The sequence below is a fragment of the Salvelinus sp. IW2-2015 genome, linkage group LG19, assembly GCF_002910315.2.
Source record: "Salvelinus sp. IW2-2015 linkage group LG19, ASM291031v2, whole genome shotgun sequence".
NCBI lineage: Eukaryota > Metazoa > Chordata > Actinopteri > Salmoniformes > Salmonidae > Salvelinus > Salvelinus sp. IW2-2015.
This window is the reverse complement of record NC_036859.1, coordinates 23,723,856-23,745,719: the sequence shown is the minus strand read 5'-3', so window position 1 is coordinate 23,745,719 and position 21,864 is coordinate 23,723,856. Positions and strand designations below refer to the sequence as shown.

The 21,864-nt window shown below is 41.9% G+C and overlaps 1 protein-coding gene across 6 annotated transcripts in view; it reads left to right on the top strand.

The window, feature by feature from the left end:
• Positions 1 to 21,864, top strand: part of LOC111979184 (nuclear receptor coactivator 2) — a 70,995-nt gene that overhangs the window by 12,511 nt on the left and 36,620 nt on the right. For all 6 annotated transcript variants that reach the window (XM_024009538.2, XM_024009542.2, XM_024009540.2 and 3 more), the window contains 5 exons: positions 2,568 to 2,678; positions 3,222 to 3,394; positions 18,349 to 18,452; positions 20,524 to 20,701; positions 21,125 to 21,322. In XM_024009538.2, coding sequence (XP_023865306.1) covers positions 2,587 to 2,678; positions 3,222 to 3,394; positions 18,349 to 18,452; positions 20,524 to 20,701; positions 21,125 to 21,322 — 745 coding nt within the window. In that variant the 5' untranslated portion in view covers positions 2,568 to 2,586. The remainder of the gene's footprint in view (positions 1 to 2,567; positions 2,679 to 3,221; positions 3,395 to 18,348; positions 18,453 to 20,523; positions 20,702 to 21,124; positions 21,323 to 21,864) is intronic.

Here is a 21,864-nt window from a genome sequence, read left to right as displayed (position 1 = left end):
ATGTGTGACCATGCCTCTGTTGTATTGTACTACCATTACCTTTAGGAGGGCATCTCTTGTTGTCTCTTCATCAGGATCAGAGGCTGTTTCACAGGGTAGGCTATATAGCGTTCTATTACATAATATTATATTCTCCCAAACACCTGCTCTGACTTTAAACTCAAAAGTTTGGCAAGCTACTTTTCTCAGCATCATGGAAAGTGCTACAATCTAAATGGGACGGTGGCTGATGTCTTCAATATTCTCACTGTTATCTAATGCCTACAGTACAGCTTTACATACATACATACATACATACCCAATCAGTTGACAGCGTCTCAAGATGATTGTATGATCTGTTTCGTTTCATGAGAGCTTTGATGAGCTCTCTCTCTCATTTAACTGATCAAGTGATTAGCCCTAATGATTCCTTCCTGTATAAATTTGCTAACCATGCATACATGAGAGAAGTAGATTGAGACTCCTCCTGCTCCCACTCCTCATCCTCTTTCCTTCCTTCCTCCTCTCCCCGCTCCTCCTCCTACTCCCCTCCTCCCTCTCATCCTCCTGATCGAATGGGGCCACTGTACTCTCAGTAAGGATCTGTGGGCTGATTATTCATTTAGATGAGCAGGGAGATTTGCTCCAGCCGGCCCTCTACTCCTCTCATCTGCTCAGTGGCAGGTCCAGGCTGTGTGTTATGTAATGATCAGGTGCTGGCCTGTTAGTAATTTATTCTGCTGCTCCACCAGCAGATCAGCTCAACGCTAGGCTAGCTGACACCACCACTGCCCTAAAGACGAGCTAGGTGGCCACACTGTCGCATATGTAATGAAACCTCACTACATAATATGCTTTTGCTGTTTTTATTTATATTTATTCAGGAATTGGGGCATTTATTATGATTAATTTATTTAAATTGTCCTCCGGGTAGATACAGATCACCGTAGGATTGTATTTTCACAAGTTAGTCAGAAATCTGTGATGCTTTTTGCTTACAACCATCGTTCTGGCTAAAGCAGTTCCATTTTGAATGAGGCCACGAATCTGTCTATTCAGATCAGTTGTGATTATCCTCTGTTTTTAAGCGTTATTTGCGTGACTGTTCTTGTCTCTGTGTACCACTGTTGTTTCATGTATTTGTGTGGACTCCAAGGAGAATAGCTACTGCTTCAGCAAAAGCAAGTGGAGATCTGAACAAACCAATAGTTCACAGCCCCTTGTTGTTGACAGGTCTCTTATTGTTACTTTTCAAGTATCAGCCAATGCAGGACCTGAATGTCAGCCTAGTTGCCATCCACACATACTGGGCACAAGGAAAGAGCTCTGTTTGGGCTACTAAGGTGCTGTGTCCCAAATTGCACCCTATTCCCTTTAAAGTGCACTGCTTTTGACCAGAGCCCTGGTCAAAGTACTGTACTATAAAGGGAATTGAGTGCAATGTGGGATCCATGCAGGGTGAAGTCTCCAATATTGTTCGGTCTGGCCTGGTAATACACCCTTTTAGAGGCGCTCTTATGCTGCTTTTTGACTGTAACACCAGTGTATATACTATACTAGGGAAATTGTTTCCATAGCTAGAGCTGACAGTGAGGACTTGTGAAGAGCAGAATCAACAACCTCTGCATAATCAAAACAGTTGCTTTGTGAGAAGGTGTTAAAAGTCACAGTCAGCCATTGTTATGTAAATGCAGGCTGAACAGAACCAGTGGCCTGGCTTTGGCCTCAAGTGAAAGCAGATCCACCAGAGCCATGGCCCAGTGAGATACGGTTGCCGGCCCGGGTAGATGGAAGCTGAGCATTTTGGGTAAAACACTGGGGGAAATGCGGCATTACTTCTATAAATGACAAACAGAGCATTGACCGGTGAAGGGTCTTGGACAAACAGACTAGTGGGGGGGAGGGGTACCTCGGCTGCAAATGGAGCAGAAACACAAGGTGGCCATACTCTCGGGTCTATCACCTTCTGCCTGGATTTGATGAGACGTGTTAAACCGAAGCCCATGCTATAACACAGCCACACAAATTGCCTTATGTTGAGGTAAACATTGACACCTCTTACAATTAGCCTTCCCACACAACGTAGCTTATTGTGGGATGCCGTGTACTAGATCTGTGGCTGACAGTCATGATTTAACACCCATCTCAGTCTCTCATAGGTTCACTAGCTGCTGTCAACACATTTTGTTAGTACAATTATGATCCACAACATATCTGCAATTCAATTTTAACGGCATGATCAAATTTTATTAGTCACGTGCCGAATAGAACAGGTGTAGACCTTACAGTGAAATGCTTACTTAACCGACAGCCGTATTTTTTGAAACTGCACTAAGAATAAGTAGCAAGTAATTAAATGATGTAGCTAGTCTCTGGGTCGCTCATTGTCCTAAAATGTATCTGGTTTCAAATGTATTGTACAGACATCCAGGAACGTGCAGGTGCTAGGGTAGAAAAAATGTATGGATAAAATATTGGTAGATACCCGTATACTGATTAATGCTCCAGCGGTTTATTGCAACGTTTCAACCTGAAGGTCTTCGTCAGGCTTGAGCCTTAATGGTGTCTTCTCCTCTCTCTTTCTGTAGTTGGTGATATTTGCTGAAGATGAGTAGTGCGGGGGACAACACCCCCGACCCTGCTGCCAGGGGAGAGTCTCTGAAGCGGAAAGAATGTGGCCCGGACCTCCTGGGGCCCAGGTAAGATCAGCTGTCGAGAACACACACACACACACACACACACACACACAACCATAGTATGCGTCCCAAATGGCACCCTATTCCCTCTATATAGTGCACAACTTTTGATTAGGGCTCTTACAGATCCCTCTCCAATATGTGCGCGCACACCTACGCCTCAACACAACCTTAGTTACGGATCCCTTTCCGATGCAAAGCTCTAGAAGGTCATTCAGCAGTCAGGTTATACACCGGTCATACGGAGAGCATGTCGCCGTTCAAAATGGCACCCTATTCACTATTTAGTGCACTAGTTTTGATCAGAACATGATCAAAATAATTGCACTTTGCATGATGGCACCCTATTCTCTACAATGACAGAATACAGAATGACATGTTTTTTTTCTTGCCGTCTATTAATCTAAAGTATAGGCTATCTATATTGCTTGCTTAAGTTTTGAATAAAAGACACCACACGTATTGCTGTGAAAGTATTTTTCCTAATCAGTGTTGTTCACGTGCCCTGGGTTGCCGGTTGTCTTACCTCGGTCTCTGTCTCCACAGCCCCAAGCGGAGCACGGAAAAACCAAACCGGGAGCATGAAAACAAATACATTGAAGAACTGGCGGAGTTGATCTTTGCAAACATCAACGACATTGACAACTTCAATGTCAAGCCTGACAAATGTGCAATCTTGAAAGAAACTGTGAAGCAGATTCGTCAAATAAAAGAGCAGGGTAAGGCTTTATTTGACTTTATTGACCCTTTCTAATATTGAGTTAATTCCCCTCCATTGTAAGCACACACATTCCTCCTTCACAGCAATCACTTGCTTTTTTCAAAATACCACACTTAATGTACATTTCATGTGTGTGAGCGAGTAGGACTGCGCGGGTATTTCAGTCAGCTGCGTTGTGTGTGTGTCTGTGCTTGAAGGGCAGACAACAGCCGATCAGACGCGCGCACACACAGTGGAAGATCAGATGAGACACTCTTCTTGATGATAATGAAAAGCGGGCTGTTATTCACTGACTGGATTATATAATGATGAGCAATGTGATGTAAGACTCAGAGGAAACTAGGAGAGAGGGAGAGAGACGGCCTACTGTATTATACAGTTGAAGTCAGAAGTTTACATACACTTAGGTTGGAGTCATTAACTCGTTTTTCAACCGCTCCACACATTTCTTGTTAACAAACTATAGTTTTGGGAAGTCGGATAGGACATCTACTTTGTGTATGACACAAGTCATTTTCCCAACAATTATTTACAGACAGATTATTTCACTTGTAATTCACTGTATCACAATTACAGTGGGTCAGAAGTTTACATACACTAAGTTGACTGTGCCTTTAAACAGCTTGGAAAATTCCAGAAAATTATGTCATGGCTTTAGAAGCTTCTGATAGGCTAATTGACATCATTTGAGTCAATTGGAGGTGTACATGTGGATTTATTTCAAGGCCTACCTTCACTCAGTGCCTTTTTGCTTGACATCATGGGAATATCAAAAGAAATCAGCCAAGACCACAGAAAGAAAATTGTAGACCTCCAAGTCTGGTTCATCCTTGGGAGCAATTTCCAAATGTCTGAAGGTACCACGTTCATCTGTACAAACAATAGTATGCAAGTATAAGCACCATGGGACCACGCAGCCGTTATACCGTTCAGGAAGGGGACGCGTTCTGTCTCCTAGAGATGAACGTACTTTGGTGCAAAAAGTGCAAATCAATCCCAGAACAACAGCAAAGGACCTGGTGAAGATGCTGGAGGAAACGGGTACAAAAGTAACTATATCCACAGTAAAACGAGTCCTATATCGACATAACCTGAAAGGCCGCTCAGCAAGGAAGAAGCCACGGCTCSAAAACTGCCATAAAAAGCCAGACTATGGTTTGCAGATGCACATGGGGACAAAGATTGTACTTTTTGGAGAAATGTCCTCTGGTCTGATGAAACAAAAATGGAACTGTTTGGCCGTAATGACCATCGTTATGTTTGGAGGAAAAAGGATGGGGCTTGTAGCCTAGTAGTTAGAGCGTTGGACTAGTAACCGAAAGGCTGCAAGATCAAATCCCCGAGCTGACAAGGTAAAAAAATCTGTCGTTCTGCCCCTGAACAAGGCAGTTAACCCACTGTTCCTAGGCCGGCATTGAAAATATGAATTTGTTCTTAACTGACTTGCCTAGTTAAATAAAATGTTTTTAAAAATTAAATAAATTGAATTGTGTCTGCAAGTAGCCAACTTCAGGACAGTTAGCTTGGGTGCTTGACTGCCGTTGTGAGGAACGCTTGGATCAACGCGTGGGGAACGCGTTGTGAGGAACGCGTGGTCCCGTGTGGCTCAGTTGGTAGAGCATGGCGCTTGCAACGCCAGGGTTGTGGGTTCATTCCCCACGGGGGGACCAGGATGAATATGTATGAACTTTCCAATTTGTAAGTCGCTCTGGATAAGAGCGTCTGCTAAATGACGTAAATGTAAATGTAAATGTAATCAACACTACTCATCGGCCAGAGTGTCCAGTGTCCAATAGTGCAGTGTGTGCGCTGCGCGATCAGCGAGCAAAATACTCAGAATTTATGAACGACCCACTGGAGGCAATATACAAACGCACCCTTAGTTGTCAATGAAACACAGTACCAGTCAAGTTTGGACACGCCTACTCATTCAAGGGTTTTTACATTGTAGAATATTGAAGACATCAAAACTATGATATCATGTAGAATAAAAAAAAAAAAAAAAGGGTTAAACAAATCAAAATATATTTGAGATTCTTCAAAGTAGCCACCCTTTGCCTTGACAGCTTTACACACTCTTGCCATTCTCTCAACCAGCTTCACCTGGAATGCTTTTCCAACAGTCTTGAAGGAGTACCACATATGCTGAGCACTTGTTGGCTGCTATTCCTTCACTCCGCGGTCCAACTCATCCCAACCCATCTCAATTGGGTTGAGGTCGGTGATTATGGAGTCCAGGTCATCTGATGCAGCACTCCAACACTCTCCTTCTTGGTAAAACTGCACTTGAAGAAACGTTCTTGAAATTTTCCGCATTGACTGACCTTCATGTCCTAAAAGTAATGGAATGTCGTTGCTCTTTGCTCATGTGAGCCATTCTTGCCATAATATGGACTTGGTCTTTTACCAAATAGGGCCATCTTCTGTATGCCACCCTTAACTTGTCACAACACAACTGATTGGCTCAAACGCATTAAGGAAAGAAATTCCACAAATTAACTTAAGGCACACCTGTTAATTGAAATGCATTCAATTTAAGTCTTGCCATAGACTTTCAAGRCGATTTAAGTCAAAACTGTAACTAGGCCACTAAGGAACATTCAATTTCGTCTTGGTAAACAACTTGTGTATATTTGGCCTTGTGATTTAGGTTATTGTCCTGCTGAAAGGGGGATTTGTCTCCCAGTGTCTGTTGGAAAGCAGACTGACCAGGTTTTCCTCTAGGATGTGCTTAGTTTTATTCAGTTTCTTTTTACCCTAAAAAACTCCCTAGTCCTTGCTGATGACAAGCATACTCATAACATGATGCAGCCACCCCGCTTAAAAACATGGAGTGGTATTCAGTGATGTGTTGTAGTGGATTTGCCCAAAACATAATGCTTTTTATTCAGGACAAAGTTGTTTTTTTCCCTAGCAGTTTTAGTGCCTTTTTGCAAACATGATCCATGTTTTGGAATATTTGTATTCTGTATAGGCTTACTTCTTTTCACTGTCATTTAGGTTAGTATTGTGGAGTAATTACAATGATTGATCCATCGTCAGTCCTATCACAGCCATAACTCTGTTTTRAAAGTCACCATTGACCTTACGGTGAAATCCCTGAGCAGTTTCCTTCCTCTCCGGCAACTGAGTTAGGAAGGACGCCTGTATCTTTGTAGTGACTGGGTGTATTGAAACAAAAACCAAAGTATAATTAGTAACTTTATCCATAGGTGCTCTTTGTGAGGCATTGGAAAACCTCCCTGGTCTTTGGGGTTGAATCTGTGTTTGAAATTCACTGCTCAACTGTGGGACATTACACATAATTGTATGTGTGGGGTACAGAGAGGAGGTAGTAAAAAAAAAAACACAAACAAACACATTAAAGCACTATTATTACAGCAAATAAGCACATTTTTACTCCTGAACTTATTTAGGCTTGCCATAACAAAGGGGTTTAATACTTAGACTCAAGACATTTTAGCTTTTTATTTTTAAATTAGTAAAGAATGTCTAAAAGGATAWTTCCACTTTGACATTAATAGGGTATTGTGTGACGTCTCAATTTAACACATTTTAAATTAAAATCAATCCTTCTAGTGTATAAGTGTTTAAAAGTTATTTTTGAAAGAATACAATATTTAACATTTGGTTTTCTGAGTTTTAAAAATGAAAACCTTTGCCAGCAGAATCAAGCGATTGTATATTATGTTGCATCTGTCCCATTCTGTCCCACACTTGAACCCCTCACTCTGACCATTTTACTCGCTCTAGCAGAGTTGGTTAGGCTGTATCTATCTACATGTTATCTAGAGCAATAGTGACTAACTGTGCTGCTGGCAACACTGGCAATGACTTTTTTTGCCAACGTTTACCGACACCGGTCATATTCAGCGGGTTTTGCGCATTCCTATATTAATCAGTTATTTTGCGCTCTGGCACACTCAGACAAGAGTGCTCTGGAATCGGAGTAGATTTCCAGGGTGAATTTACGAATGCAAGAGATGCTAACTGCAGAACAGTCYATCAAGTTTAGAATAGCTAGCTAGAAAAGCGATTCACATTTCTTCCTTGCTAACCAAGTGACACCTGCATCTCTAGCTGTAGCCACGGAAAATAAAATGAGCGGGGGGGGGAGAACTCACCCACTCCTTCGATGACATGACATCCTCCCAGGAGCTAGCTAATGTTAGGCCTCTGGGTTTTTAGCTTGCTAGATAAATAGAATATGGTAGCTTATTAGCCATTTATAACTGACTTGTGATTATTGCCTTGCTAGTTTGTCAATAAAATCAATCTCGGCCTTAGTTTCATTCGTCCATTTTGTCATTGAAACCAACAGTGCATCCGCGACTGGGTGGGAGGCAGCAACAATGTACCAGGCCAGCTGTGATTTACAACCTGATAGTATATATTTTTGGGCTACCAAGAAATGTATTGGAAAATTGTATTAACGTGCGTTGAACTGCATCCATCTATTCTGCCATCATGGAATCTTGAGTCAAGTAGAACCTATTTTTAAAAGTGTTTATAAAGTTAGTTTTGTAGCATGAACTGGGAATTTGATTTTTGACTTTCAAATATCTGCAAGTTGTTAGGGCTGTTAGCGCGCACTACCCTTTTAATAAAGTGGAACTATGATAGAGCTGCATCTATAGGCTTTAATGTATTGGCAACTGCATTCATATAGGTCAGTGGTTCCCAAACTTTTTATAGTCCCCCGTACACCCTTCAAACATTCGACCTCCATCTGCGTACCAGGGTCAGCTCACTCTCAAATGTTGTTTTTTGCCGTCATTGTAAGCCTGCCACACACACACACTATACGATACATTTATTAAACATAAGAATGAGTGAGTTTGTCACAACCCMGTTCGTGGGAAGTGACAAAGAGCTCTTATAGGACACGGGCACTAATAATAATAAATCATTTTGCTCTTTATTAAGCCATTTTACATATAAAACCTTATTTGTTCATCAAATTGTGAATAACTCACCACAGGTTAATGAGAAGGGTGTGCTTGAAAGGATGCACATAACTCTGCAACGTTGGGTTGTATTGGAGAGTCTGTCTTAAATAATTTCCCACACAGTCTGTGCCTGTATTTAGTTTTCATGCTAGTGAGGACCGAGAATCCAGTCTCACATAAGTACGTGGTTGCAAAGGGCATCACTGTCTTAACAGCGCGATTTGCCAAGAAACTGCATGCAGCCCAATCCAGAAATCTGTCCATGGCTTCTGATTTTTAAAATCAGTTTTTACAGACCCACTTGTTGCAATTTCGATGAGGCTCTCTTGTTCAGATATCGTGGACTGGAGGCAGGGCATGAAAGGGATAACGAATCCAGACAGAAAAGAGTTCCAACTTCTTAATCATCGCCTCAATTTTGTCCCGAACATCGAATATAGTTGCAGAGTGTCCCTGTAATCCTAGATTCAGATCATTCAGGCGAGGAAAAAATATCACCCAGATAGGCCAGTCGTGTGAGAAACTCATCATGCAAGCGGTCAGACAAGTGACAATTATGGTCAGTAAAAACTTTAGGCTCGTCTCTTAATTAAAAAAAAAAAAAGTGTCAATACTTTGCCCGTTGATAACCAGCGCACTTCTGTATGTTGTAAAAGCCTTACTTGGTCGCTTCCCATATCATTGCATAATGCAGAAAATGCGAGTTCAGGGGCCTTGCTTTAACAAAGTTAACCATTTTCACTGTAGTGTCCAAAACTTCTTTCAAGCTGTCAGGCATTCCCTTGGCAGCAAGAGCCTCTTGGTGGATGCTGCAGTTCCCGAAGCCACTTCGGTACACGACTGCTTGCACGCGCGGTACCACTCCACTATGTCTCCCTGTCATGGCTTTTGCACCATCAGTACAGATATCAACACATCTTGACCACAAGTCCATTTGATGTCACAAAGCTGTCCCGTACTTTTTTTTAAATATCCTCATGTTGTCCTGGTTTGCCCCCCCCCCCCCCTAAACGTAACGGACATATACCTGGAGCTGTACCAGGCCCGCCACATCTGACTCATCCAGCTGTAACGCATGTAATTGTTTCAAAACATCTCCTGCCATGTCACTGATGTGTCGTGAAACAGTGTTGTTTGATGAAGGCGTTGTCTGTATAGTTTTTTTTGGCCTTGTCATGTTTTGTTTCCAAATGTCTGCGCAAAGAGTGAAGGTTTCCCGCGAGAGCGTAACGGTTAATGTGATTGGATGTTAATTATTTGACAAGGCTACCTGTATTTGACATTGTTGTTATTTCGCTGAACACTAATGTTTTTTTTGGCAGTGAAACGAGGCTTCTCAGGCGAGGGGGGACCTCACCCAAATGTATAGCCCTGTTGGAAAATATAAATGTACAGTTTGAAAATGTTAAGTAAAATATACATTCATGCATGCATACACACACACGTGTGTGTATATAAATAAATGTGAATCACATTTTTATCTGGTGTACCCCTGGCGGCATTGCGAGTACCCCTGCTTTCTGCTATTTAACAAGGGGCATGACCTATTTCTACAGAATAAGCCCATTTTTATTCACAACCTATTTAACTCTTCAATATGCTTTTTAAAAGATCGCTTTTCATCTATATTTATAAGCTGAGACACGATCAATTTGGGCACCATCCAAAGTACATATGCCTAAATCATCAGATACATTTTTAAGTGTTCTGGAAAACAACATATACTTGGTTTTATCTGCATTCAGCACCAATTTCAGTTCAACAAAGACTTTCTGTAAAGCAATGAATGGAGACTTCAGCTCAAAGAACCTGGTTGACTGTGGGGTCAAAAGCATACACAAGTGTCAACGGCATACAAGTGCAGCTTAAATGTTTTTTGTTACAGATAAACCAATATTGTTCATGTAAATGGTGAACAGAATTGGACCAAAAATGTATCCCTGTGGGACACCTTATGTCCAGATTTTTTTTAACCAGCTACACACAGCCTGGTTCAGGCCAATTGATGAAAGGCTCTGAATAAGCTATAAGTGATCAACAGTATCGAATTCCTTAGACAGGCCAGTGAAGAGGGCAGCACAATTTCCTTTTATCCATGCAATTGAATTAACCACGTTTAAAACCATGGATGCATCAGAGATGGTGCTTGTGCTATAACCTGGTCTGAAACCTGACTGACTACATTTAGACAGGTGGAAAGAGTACTGTAAAATCCTACTCAAGTAGAAGTACTGTTACTTTAATGAAATTGTAATCAAGTAGAGGTAAAAGTACTGGTGTAAAAATAATAAAATATTAAAAAACTAAAGTAAAAAGTATCACATTTAAAAAGTACTGAGTAAAAGTGACTAATTTCTAAAATAATTTGCTATTTCAATTTTGATGGTTATTTTTATTCTCCTTGTACAAGAACTGAAGTTCATGTGAAAAGGGTGTGGCAATTGAGTGCAAGCTTCACAAATGAATATTAAAAAGTAATTTTCTATATACTACTGTAAATGCAATATTGTTTACATGTAATGCTTCCATAAAACACCAGAAAAAGAACCAACACAGCTGATTTTAATATTAAGTCTTCAACTTCACGTATACAAATGTTCAAAAGGCATATATTGGTGGAACTACCAATRGTACACAACTCATTTCACTTCTCTCTGAATTTGCCATTGTTTCAGTAGGAGCTGATTTAAAAAATATATATATATATTTAAAGTTAATTGAGTCTCCTGGCTCGCTTTGCAGTGAAGAGCATTCCAGCACAGCTAAAAAGCCGCTCACAGGTGGCAGATGCAGGCAGGCCTGTGTTGAGTTTTAGAGACAACTTCTTTATGTACGGAACAAATGAAGTAAATCCATTTTGTCCGATGGACTAGCAAGATACCCATCCAGCTCCCCTGTACCTTCTGACCATTTGGTTGTCAGTGATGAGGGGGAAATCTTCATCAGATTAATGCTGCCTTAGATGCTCAGTCTCGTCCTGTGTGATTGTGTCAAGATGATTCTTCAGGTACGCCAAACCTGTACATTGGAGACAACACAACATTCAATGTTTCAGCAAACTCTGTTGTATGTGACTGGCAACACAAGCATGTTATTGGCATTGCAATAGCTCTAACACAGACTTCCACACTTGTTATTCTCAGATACTGAGATTGGAGTTGTTCAATTACAATCAGACCTTACAAATTCTCTAATGTTGAGGTGAGTCCGTGTCTGGCTGTACCCAAACATAGTTATATGCAAAGGTTATTGTCCAGCACCTGTAATGAAACTTAAATAATGAAAAAAAAGAAACATAAGCAATTAAAGAAAAGACTCAGACCAAAAGATATCATCATCATCAAATGGACAATGAGGTTAAAACCTTATGGAGTAAAGAATCATACCGGCTGACGACATCTTGAACTTTGGCAGAAGGATTGCAGCAGCAATAAGCTGTGGCTCCTCCATCATTTCTCCAAAGTGCTTTTGGAGACCGTTCTGAATGGCTCTAAGTGTCGGCACATTTGGCAGGATGGTTCCAGCCTTTTGAAGTTTTGTTTTTAGTAAGAAGATCACTGCCAGCAGCCACCCCATATGTGTGTTGGTCTCAGACTGTAGAATGTTCAAAGCTGAGACCAAAGGCTTCATCACTTTGCAGTACTCATTCAAGAAGGACATTTCTGCCGGACTCAGCTTGAAAGATAAGGTAAATGTAATACCTCTTAGAATTCTAACATTTCATGGACAATAAATATTACTGTAATAGGAAAACATTACATTCATTCAAAGAATTGCTACTCACATTTTCACTTTTAAATCTTCACACATTTCTTATGGCATCCTCCTCCTTCGCTTGTATGATATGTGTGATCCTCTCCACAGCCAGGTAAGTTGAGTTCCAACGTGTTTGATTTGGACGGATCAACTGCAGTTTGCACTCATTCTCTACAACTTCGGCAGCTAAGGTTGACCGCCCCGTTTTATTCCACATGGCATTTGGCAAAAGACGAGCTGGACAACCTTTTGTAGCCAGAACTTCTCACCAGAGTTTCTTCATCTATCCAGTGACATGTGACCCTGATGTAACTTCTTTGAGCTGTTCAACAATGTGGTGGTGGCAGCATAATTTACCCTGCCAAGGTGTGTCATAACTGTTTTCATGTGATTGGCAGCTTCATGTATTCTTGAACGAACAGTAGGTCTGGAGATTACTTTGCATTGAGGATGCAGTGTTGTTACCAACTCTTTAAAAACTGGTTGTTCGACCACAGAGAATGGCTGTTTTCCCTCCCAGATCAAATTAATGACAAGCTTGTCAACGGTTGCCTGTGAAACGCACCTGGCTCTTCCCACTGCCAATATCTCAGACATCTTTGCTTGCTTGCAAGTTGAAGAGGTGTTTGATAGTTCCTTGGTTTGTTTGTCTGTGGTTGCAGAGGTGAGCATATTGTAGTTTGTCATCTTTAACCTCTCTAGGGTATGTGGGACGGTAGCGTCTCACCTCGTTAACAGCCAGTGAAACTGCAGGGCGCCAAATTCAAAACAACAGAAATCCCATAATTAAAATTCCTCAAACATACAAGTATTTTACACCATTTTAAAGATACACTTGTTGTAAATCCAGCKACAGTGTCCGATTTTTAAAAAGGCTTTACGAAGAAAGCACACCAAACGATTGTTAGGTCAGAGCCAAGTCACAGAAAAACACAGCCATTTTTCCAGCCAAAGAGAGGAGTCACAAAAAGCAGAAATAGAGAGAAAATTAATCACTAACCTTTGATCTTCATCAGATGACACTCATAGGACTTCATGTTACACAATACATGTATGTTTTGTTCGGTAAAGTTCATATTTATATCCAAAAATATGAGTTTACATTGGCGTGTTATGTTCAGTAGTTCCAAAACATCTGGTGATTTTGCAGAGAGCCACATCGATTTACAGAAATACTCATAATAACAAATGCTAAAAGATACAACTGTTATGCATGGAATTTTAGTTCCACTTCTCCTAAATCAACCGATGTACAGCGCTCAAAGACCAACCCAAACAGATATCCGCCATGTTGTGTAGTCAACAGAATTCAGAAATGGCATTATAAATATTCACTTACCTTTGATCTTCATCAGAATGCACTCCCAGGAATCCCAGTTCCACAATAAATATTTGTTTTGTTTGATGAAGTCCATCATTTATGTCCAAATACCTCATTTTTGTTCGCGCTTTTAGCCCAGTAATCAAAATTCATGACGCGCGATCACTAGGTGCAGATAAAGTCAAAAAGTTCCGTTACAGTCCGTAGAAACATGTCAAACGATGTATAGAATCAATCTTTAGGATGTTTTTAACATAAATCTTCAATAATGTTCCAACCGGAGAATTCCTTTTATCTTCAGAAATGCAATGGAACGCAAGCTAACTCTCTCACGTGAACGCGCCTGGTCAGCTCGTGGCTCTCTGGCAGACCTCTGACTCATTCCCCTCTCATTTGCCACCACTTCACAGTAGAACCCTCAAACAAGGTTCTAAAGACTGTTGACATCTATTGGAAGCCTTAGGGAGTGCAATATGACCCCATTTCCACTGTATCTTGGATAAGCAAAGAGTTGAAAAACTACAAACCTCAGATTTCTCACTTCCTGGTTGGATTTCTCTCAGGTTTTTGCCTGCCATATGAGTTCTGTTATACTCACAGACATCATTCAAACAGTTTTAGAAACGTCAGTGTTTTCTATCCAAATCTACTAATAATATGCATATCCTAGCATCTGGGCCTGAGTAGCAGGAAGTTTACTCTGGYCACGCTTTTCATCTGGATGTGAAAATACTGCCCCCTACCCAAGAGAGGTTAATGGAGGTTTCCTCTGTGGAAAAAATGATTGCATCAATCTGGGCAAAATGTATATAGCCTGACCAGTTTTGGTTTTATACAAATTAACTTAAACCAGTACATAAAGTGCAATCTGTAATTATTTGGGAAATGACAACATTTTTGATTTGGCTCTGTAGTCCAGCACATTGGAGTTTAAAATATACAATGACAATGGGGTTAAAGTGCAGACTGTCAGCTATAAGGTGTTTTTTATTCATATTAAATGAACTGTTTAGAAATTACATTATGCTTTGAATAATGTCACTGTCCAAARACATACGGATGTTGGGGAATATTGTTCGTTCTTTTCGCCAGTTATAAGAACTATAGTTTTACCAAACATGATTTTTGGCTATTATTCGAAACTCAGTGATCCAACCAGATATAGCTAGATAATAAGAAGCAATAAAAAGATAATGCACATACCTAAAAATCCCAGGTCTCAAAAGTATTTATTTTATCTTCACAAGTGCATTCATTTCACTTTTAGCTATCCCCAACAACTTACATTATGGGGATGGCTAGCTAAACTCAGCAAAAAAAGAAACGTCCTCTCACTGTCAACTGCGTTTTATTTTCAGCAAACTTAACGTAAATATTTGTATGAACATAAGATTCAACAATTGAGACACAAACTGAACAAGTTCCCCAGACATGTGACTAACAAAAATGTAATAATGTGTCCCTGAACAAAGGAGGGATCAAAATCAAAAGTAACAGTCAGTATCTGGTGTGGCCACCAGCTGCATTAAGTACTGCAGTGCATCTTCTCCTCATGGACTGCACCAGATGTTTTTATTTTTTTTACCCCCTTTTTCTCCCCAATTTCGTGGTATCCAATTGTTAGTAGTTACTGTCTTGTCTCATCGCTGCAACTCCCGTACGGACTCGGGAGAGGCGAAGGTTGAGAGCCATGCGTCCTCCGAAACAAAACCCAACCAAGCCGCACTGCTTCTTAACAAAGCGCACATCCAACCCTGGAAGCCAGCCGCACCATGTGTCGGAGGAAACACCGTACACCTAGCGACCTGGTCAGCGTGCACTGCGCCCGGCCCGCCACAGGAGTCGCTAATGCGCGATGATACAAGGATATCCCTACCGGCCAAACCCTCCCTAACCCGGACGACGCTAGGCCAATTGTGTGCCTCCCCATGGGCCTCTCGGTCGCGGCCGGCTGCGACAGAGCCTGGGCTCGAACCCAGAGTCTCTGGTGGCACAGCTAGCACTGGACCACTGTGCCACCTGGGAGGTGGACTGCACCAGATTTGCCAGTTCATGCTGTGAGATGTTACCACACTCTTCCACCAAGGCACCTGCAAGTTCTCTGACATTTCTGGGGGGAATGGCCCTAGCCTTCACCCTCCAATCCAACAGGTCCCAGACGTGCTCAATGGGATTGAGATCTGGGCTCTTCGCTGGCCATAGCAGAACATTGACATTCCTGTCTTGCATGAAATCACGCACAGAATGAGCAGCATGGTTGGTGGCATTGTCATGCTGGAGGGTCATGTCAGGATGAGCCTGCAGGAAGGGTACCACATGAGGGAGGAGGATGTCTTCCCTGTAATGCACAGTGTTGAGAGTGCCTGCCTGCAACGACAACAAGCTCAGTCCGATGATGCTGTGACACACCGCCCCAGACCATGACAGACCCTCCACCTCCAAATCGATCCTGCTCCAGAGTACAGGCCTTGTGTAACGCTCATTCCTTTGACGATAAACGCAATCTGACTATCACTCCTGGTGGGACAAAACCGTGACTCGTCATTGAAGAGCACTTTTTGCCAGTCCTGTCTGGTCCAGCGACGGTGGGTTTGTGTCCATAGGCGACGTTGTTGCCGGTGATGTATGGTGAGGACGTGCCTTAGAACAAGCCTACAAGCCCTCAGTCCAGCCTCTCTCAGCCTATTGCGGACAGTCTGAGCACTGATGGAGAGATTGTGCGTTCCTGGTGTAACTCGGGTAGTTGTTGTTGCCATCCTGTACCTGTCCCGCAGGTGTGATGTTTTGGTGTACCGATCCTGGGCAGGTGTTACACGTGGTCTGCCACTGCGAGGACTATCAGCTGTCCATCCTGTCTCCCTGTAGTGCTCTTTTGGGCGTCTCGCAGTACGGACAATTTATTGCCCTGGCCACATCTGCAGTCCTCATGCCTCCTTGCAGCATGCCTAAGGCACATTCATGCAGATGAGCAGGGACCCTGGGCATCTTTTGGTGTTTTTCAGAGTCAGTAGAAAGGCCTCTTTAGGCCTCTAAGTTTTCATAACTGTGACCTTAATTGCCTACCGTCTGTAAGGTGTTAGTGTCTTAACGACTGTTCCACAGGTGCATGTTCATTAATTGTTTATGTTTCATTGAACAAGCATGGGAAACGGTGTTTAAACCCTTTACAATGAAGATCTTTTTACAAATTATCTTTGAWAGACAGGGTCCTTTTTTTTGCTGAGTTTACTAGCTACCATAATGTCAATGRGGTAGTAGCCCGCGCTACAGCTTATAGTTCTTTCAGCTGTGTGAAGATGTTGGTCAGGTTTAGCTTGTAACTAGCTAGCAACAGGATGAGCTAGCTAACGTTAGCATTATGCTACAGATTGAATGCAACTGGCTAGTAGCAACACTTTGTTAGCTACATAGCCTATGTAACAAATGCCATTCATGGCGAAAAAATATATTTTAAACTTTACTTTTCGTACCATTACATGTTTCCTCAAGTTTGACACAGTGTTTTTGTATGCAGCCACCTCCACCATCTTTGGTAAACAGAGCTTACATTCCATAATTACACCTTGTTCTCTGCATGAAGCTGAAGTGTTCTTTGAGATGCGGCCAGGGATTTCCTTCCTCATGGTCWTCAAAGACCCGGCCACTGGCTCGGTCTCTGTGTGTCGTCTCCTGAACCTGCTCAATCTCGTTAGGCTCCATTTTTATTTTTCAAGTTGATTAGGAAAATAAAAAATTTGTGGCATGTAGCTGCTTTTTTATTTTWWATTTTTTATAACTGTTAGAAAATCCTGCTACCGATCATCATTTGGTTTGCATACACAGCTGTGATTAGGCCGCTTTGGCGCGATGCGTGAAATTGAATTGTTTTGGTCCATCTGGTCATGTTACTTGTCACTAATGAACAAGTGAACAGTTCTAGCTGCTACATAAGGTGCAAACTTTATGCTTGCCATGTGTACCCTTTTTTTAGATTGTACTCTGTAATGAATGGTTTTGAAAATGTACTTAAGTAAAAGTACAGCCTTTGAAAAATACTCAAAGTACAAGTACACAGAAAAGCTACTCAATTACAGGAACGTGAGTAGTTGTAATTTGTTACTTCCACCCCTGCGTTTAGAATACCAATTCGTAGTTCAAAAAGATCTTAGCTGAGAATTAATCAAGGATTCTAATATTTTTTCTACAGTTAATGTAGTTGGTGGACAGGAATGTCAGCTATGTACCCTATTGAGGCAGACAGGACAGACAGCGGACAGCTTGACTCTAGTGGCACCAACCAATGACACCACAGTACGAGGGAGAGAAAGGGAGAAATATGGGAGGGGGAAGAGGAGCTCCGGAGAGGAGGATGACTGGAAGAGACGGACAGGCCTATTGAGGCATTAATACAATATCCAATCACTCAATGATGTACACTGGTATTTAAGTCAACACACACGGTCCCAAGTACATCAACAGTATGGTGGTTTACTGTTTGCACTTGGCTAGGTATAGACTGTGGGAGACTGTTTAAAACATTTTTTTGAAATTATGTTGCTAATGATTATCAGTTGTCCCCGACAAAATAATATTAACACAACAACCTGTTGTAAGTCATTCTCAGGATTGGTAAAATGAGTGCTTCCTAGAAATGAATCAGCACCCACACAAACCACATTTAATTGGCCTTCATTTTAAACAAGATGACAAGATTCTGTTAGTTTGAATGACAAATTAGTCTCATTGTCTTTTTGATCCTCCCATCTCAGGATTTTTGTTTAGACTATGGTATATTTTAAGTAGTCGTGTTTTCTTTCAACACAACACTCCCTTTGCAATGGCTGTGCTGGGGCTGACATGATTACATGTTAACTTGTGAAACATGTCTAACAACCTCGCTCTCCTCCTCCTCCTCCCTCTCCCCCCCCAATCTCTCCAACCCTGCAGAGAAAACAACTACTGCCAATGCAGAGGAGGTACAGAAAGCACACGTCTCGTCAACAGGCCAAAGTGTTATTGACAAAGACGCTCTTGGACCAATGATGCTCGAGGTGGGTGTGAGCATTGCACACTATTCACAACACTGACTCACTTTGGATCATGTGATCCTTTACCTTGAACACACACAAGTCACATGATTAGCAGGACTTGTGAAATCGACACATTTAAAATATATAGGGGTGTATAACTCCCCTGCARAGGGTTGTAGCTAACGTTCCTGCAAGTTTGGTAATGCACGATAGAACAAAAAGTAAATCCTCACACTGGTATATTGCTCCCAAAATGTGTAATAAGACAACATTTCGACTCAACTGGGTCTTCGGCAGGACAAGTTGTTCACCAATGCACTAGCCTGGTCCTCATATGATGACAGACAGAGAGGTCCCTCTATCTATAAGCAGGGAAAGTGGTCATCAGTGAGTGGCTGCCATTGTTATTCTCCAGTTCTGTCTAATCTGTTGTCAGTGGGTATTTATTCTCCCTCTGGCTCATACGTCTCTGCATTCAGACAGTGGCTGCGTCCCAAATGGCACCCTATTCCCCACATAGTGAATAGGGTGCCAMTTGAAATGACCTACGTCATGGCATTGACACAGTAGACTCTAAATATAACTGCTGCGGCCGGTTGTCCGCGCTGTTTGAAGTGGTGCAGGTTGGGAGCAGGGACAATTCACAGCCGGGCTGCTGACGTGGTGGAGGAGAGGATTACTCATCAGTCCTGACGGTAACCAACCATGGGTCATAAAGCAAACTCTGAGAAACCTCTCTGTAGCTACCAAGAGGACAGGCGATTTACCCGAAATCATAGCTTTTAAAACCAGTTTCTGTCTATGAAGAGTTCAACTGTGTTTTCTATTGCACACAGAATAGCTACAGTAGCACCATGGCTAAAGCAAGTTGATAGAGGAAGAGTGGAAGAGTATTCCTCTTTTAATCGTGTTAGTGTTTCAAGCATAGTTTTACCCTAGTTTGACCCATTTGTTATTGTAGTTTAGTTACATTGTGTACAACCCAAACCCACTAATATGACAGTGAATTGTTGCCAGGCCAGAATAAGCGAGTACAGGCTTAGGCTCAGGGAATGAGTTTAATGGCCTAGCTGTCTTGTACACACTCTCCCGTCCTAACACACACACACACACACACACTGTCTCTGGCTCAGACTTCCTTTTCTCTAAGCTATTTAGTTCACTGAGAATGATGAGCCTGTTGCTACACAATGCTCTCAGTTGAGTCGGTTCGCTATGCAGTAATGCATGGTTATACTCTATGGTTATATTCCAACTTGACTGTCCGACTTGCGTGCTGTCATGTTTTAATGATGAAGCCCACGATGCATCCCAAATTACATCCTATTCCCTATATATCATGCACTACTTTGGACCAGAAGCCAATGGGCCCTGGTAAAAAGTAGTGCACTATAAAGGAAATAAGGTGCCWTTTGGKACTAAGACTCACTTTTCACATGCTGTTAGCTAGCCCATTTTACGTCCTATCATTCCCTGCTAAAGTTTTGATCTCGAAGCATGTCTTTAGTATGGTAGCTTTGTGCTGCTCAGCCGTAATTGACTATAATTTTGTGTGGAACTTAACTTCTTATGCCCTTTTCTTTGTAATGGCTGTAAAGTAGAAATACGGGTGTTTGTATAAAAAATAATTATAATATTCCATAGATGATGGCTCTCTATTTTGTATCCTCACTGTAATGGCTCTAAGAACACTTTGGCTAATGGCTCAGTAATATCACATAATTCTCCTCTTAACCCATTGGAACCCAGGCCCTGGATCAACACCATGCTTGCATCCCAAATGGTACCCTATTCCCTATGCACTACTGTCCAGGCCCCATAGGACTCTGGTCCATAGAAGTCCACTATATAGGGAATAGAACATTTGGGACACAATAGATAACAACCCTGAATATATCAAAGGTAGCTGATGTTTCTCCCATTTTCTATACTCTGTCTACAGTTTCTGTCAATTCACTAATAACCTTCTTCTACTCCCTCGCCGACCTAATTTGTGTATGTGTGTATATCAAAATACACATTTCTGTCTTGTATGGATCAGTTAAGTCTTCTTCTAATAAACCTCATCTTCTCCCAATGCCTTCCTCCACAGGCTCTGGACGGGTTCTTCTTTGTGGTGAACATGGAGGGGAACATTGTGTTTGTGTCGGAGAACGTGACCCAGTACCTGCAGTATAACCAGGAGGAGCTGATGAACACCAGCGTRTACAGCGTCCTGCACGTAGGAGACCACGCAGAGTTCATCAAGAACCTGCTGCCCAAGTCCCTGGGTGAGTTATACTATACCTTTCTCTCACTCCTTTATCAATCCATCTCTGCTGCCCAAGTCCCTGGGTGAGTTGATGTACCCACTCACACTCACTGTGATCCATCTATCAAATATATACACTTTTGCGATTAATGTCTAAATCATCTAAGTAATTTAATTGAGTTGAACATGAAGTGTGATACCAAGGTACCATTGCCTTGCATTGGATTTGTGTCACAAATGCTAAAAAGATAGCATTTGAAACAGTGGCCAGGTAAACAAAACCAAAGCATAGGTTGCTGTTATACCTTCTTTAAGAAGATTTTAGATTGCCAGTGAATGAGTCAATCATGAATTAGACAGGAAATTATGATTTGATATTCGGTGCCAATGGGGACAGTAAGTTGATCGTTTTGACCTTTTGCCCACTGTGTGTGCCCCTTAGTGAACTGCAGAGCACCGCGGTCCAGTGAGAACCCCAACAGGAATAGCCACACGTTTAACTGCCGCATGATGATCAACCCCCACGGGCCCTGGGAGGGAGGTGAGCAGGAGCCCCAGGACCAGGAGGTGCAGCAGAAGTATGAGACCATGCAGTGTTTCGCCGTGTCCGAGCCAAAGTCCATCAAAGAGGAGGGCGAAGGTACATAAATGTTTGTTTACCATCAACTCAAACTTGAGTTGAAAACTCACTTTACACTAAAGAAAATTCAATGATTGACATAAGAGGATGTTTARTGTCATCATGAAGTACCTTTATGATCAGTTATCCACTCCCCTGTCTTCCCATGAGGGGTTAATGCTGAACTCTTGGAATGATGTCTTCTGTCTGAGTAAATGTCACTAAATCTTCCAACATGGAACATTAATGTTTGTGTCAGATGTTACATGTGCACTTCAAGAGCACTACACTCTACATTCCTAAAATTATTCGTTTTAGAGTTTTTCCAATTTTGGATGCTATTATTAGTATGATTTATCACAAGAATACACTTTGTGGTCAGCCATATTGGAGTGCTGAAGCTTTAGTTTGGACAGAAATCACAGACTTGGGTCGCGTTCATTGGTGCAAAACATTTTACAATGAAAAACAAGCGTTCCTTATTGGACATGTACAGGTAGTCCCTCCCCTTTTCGGGCTGTTTGTTTCCGTTCGTTCCTAGGTAATACAGCTCTATGTGGTTG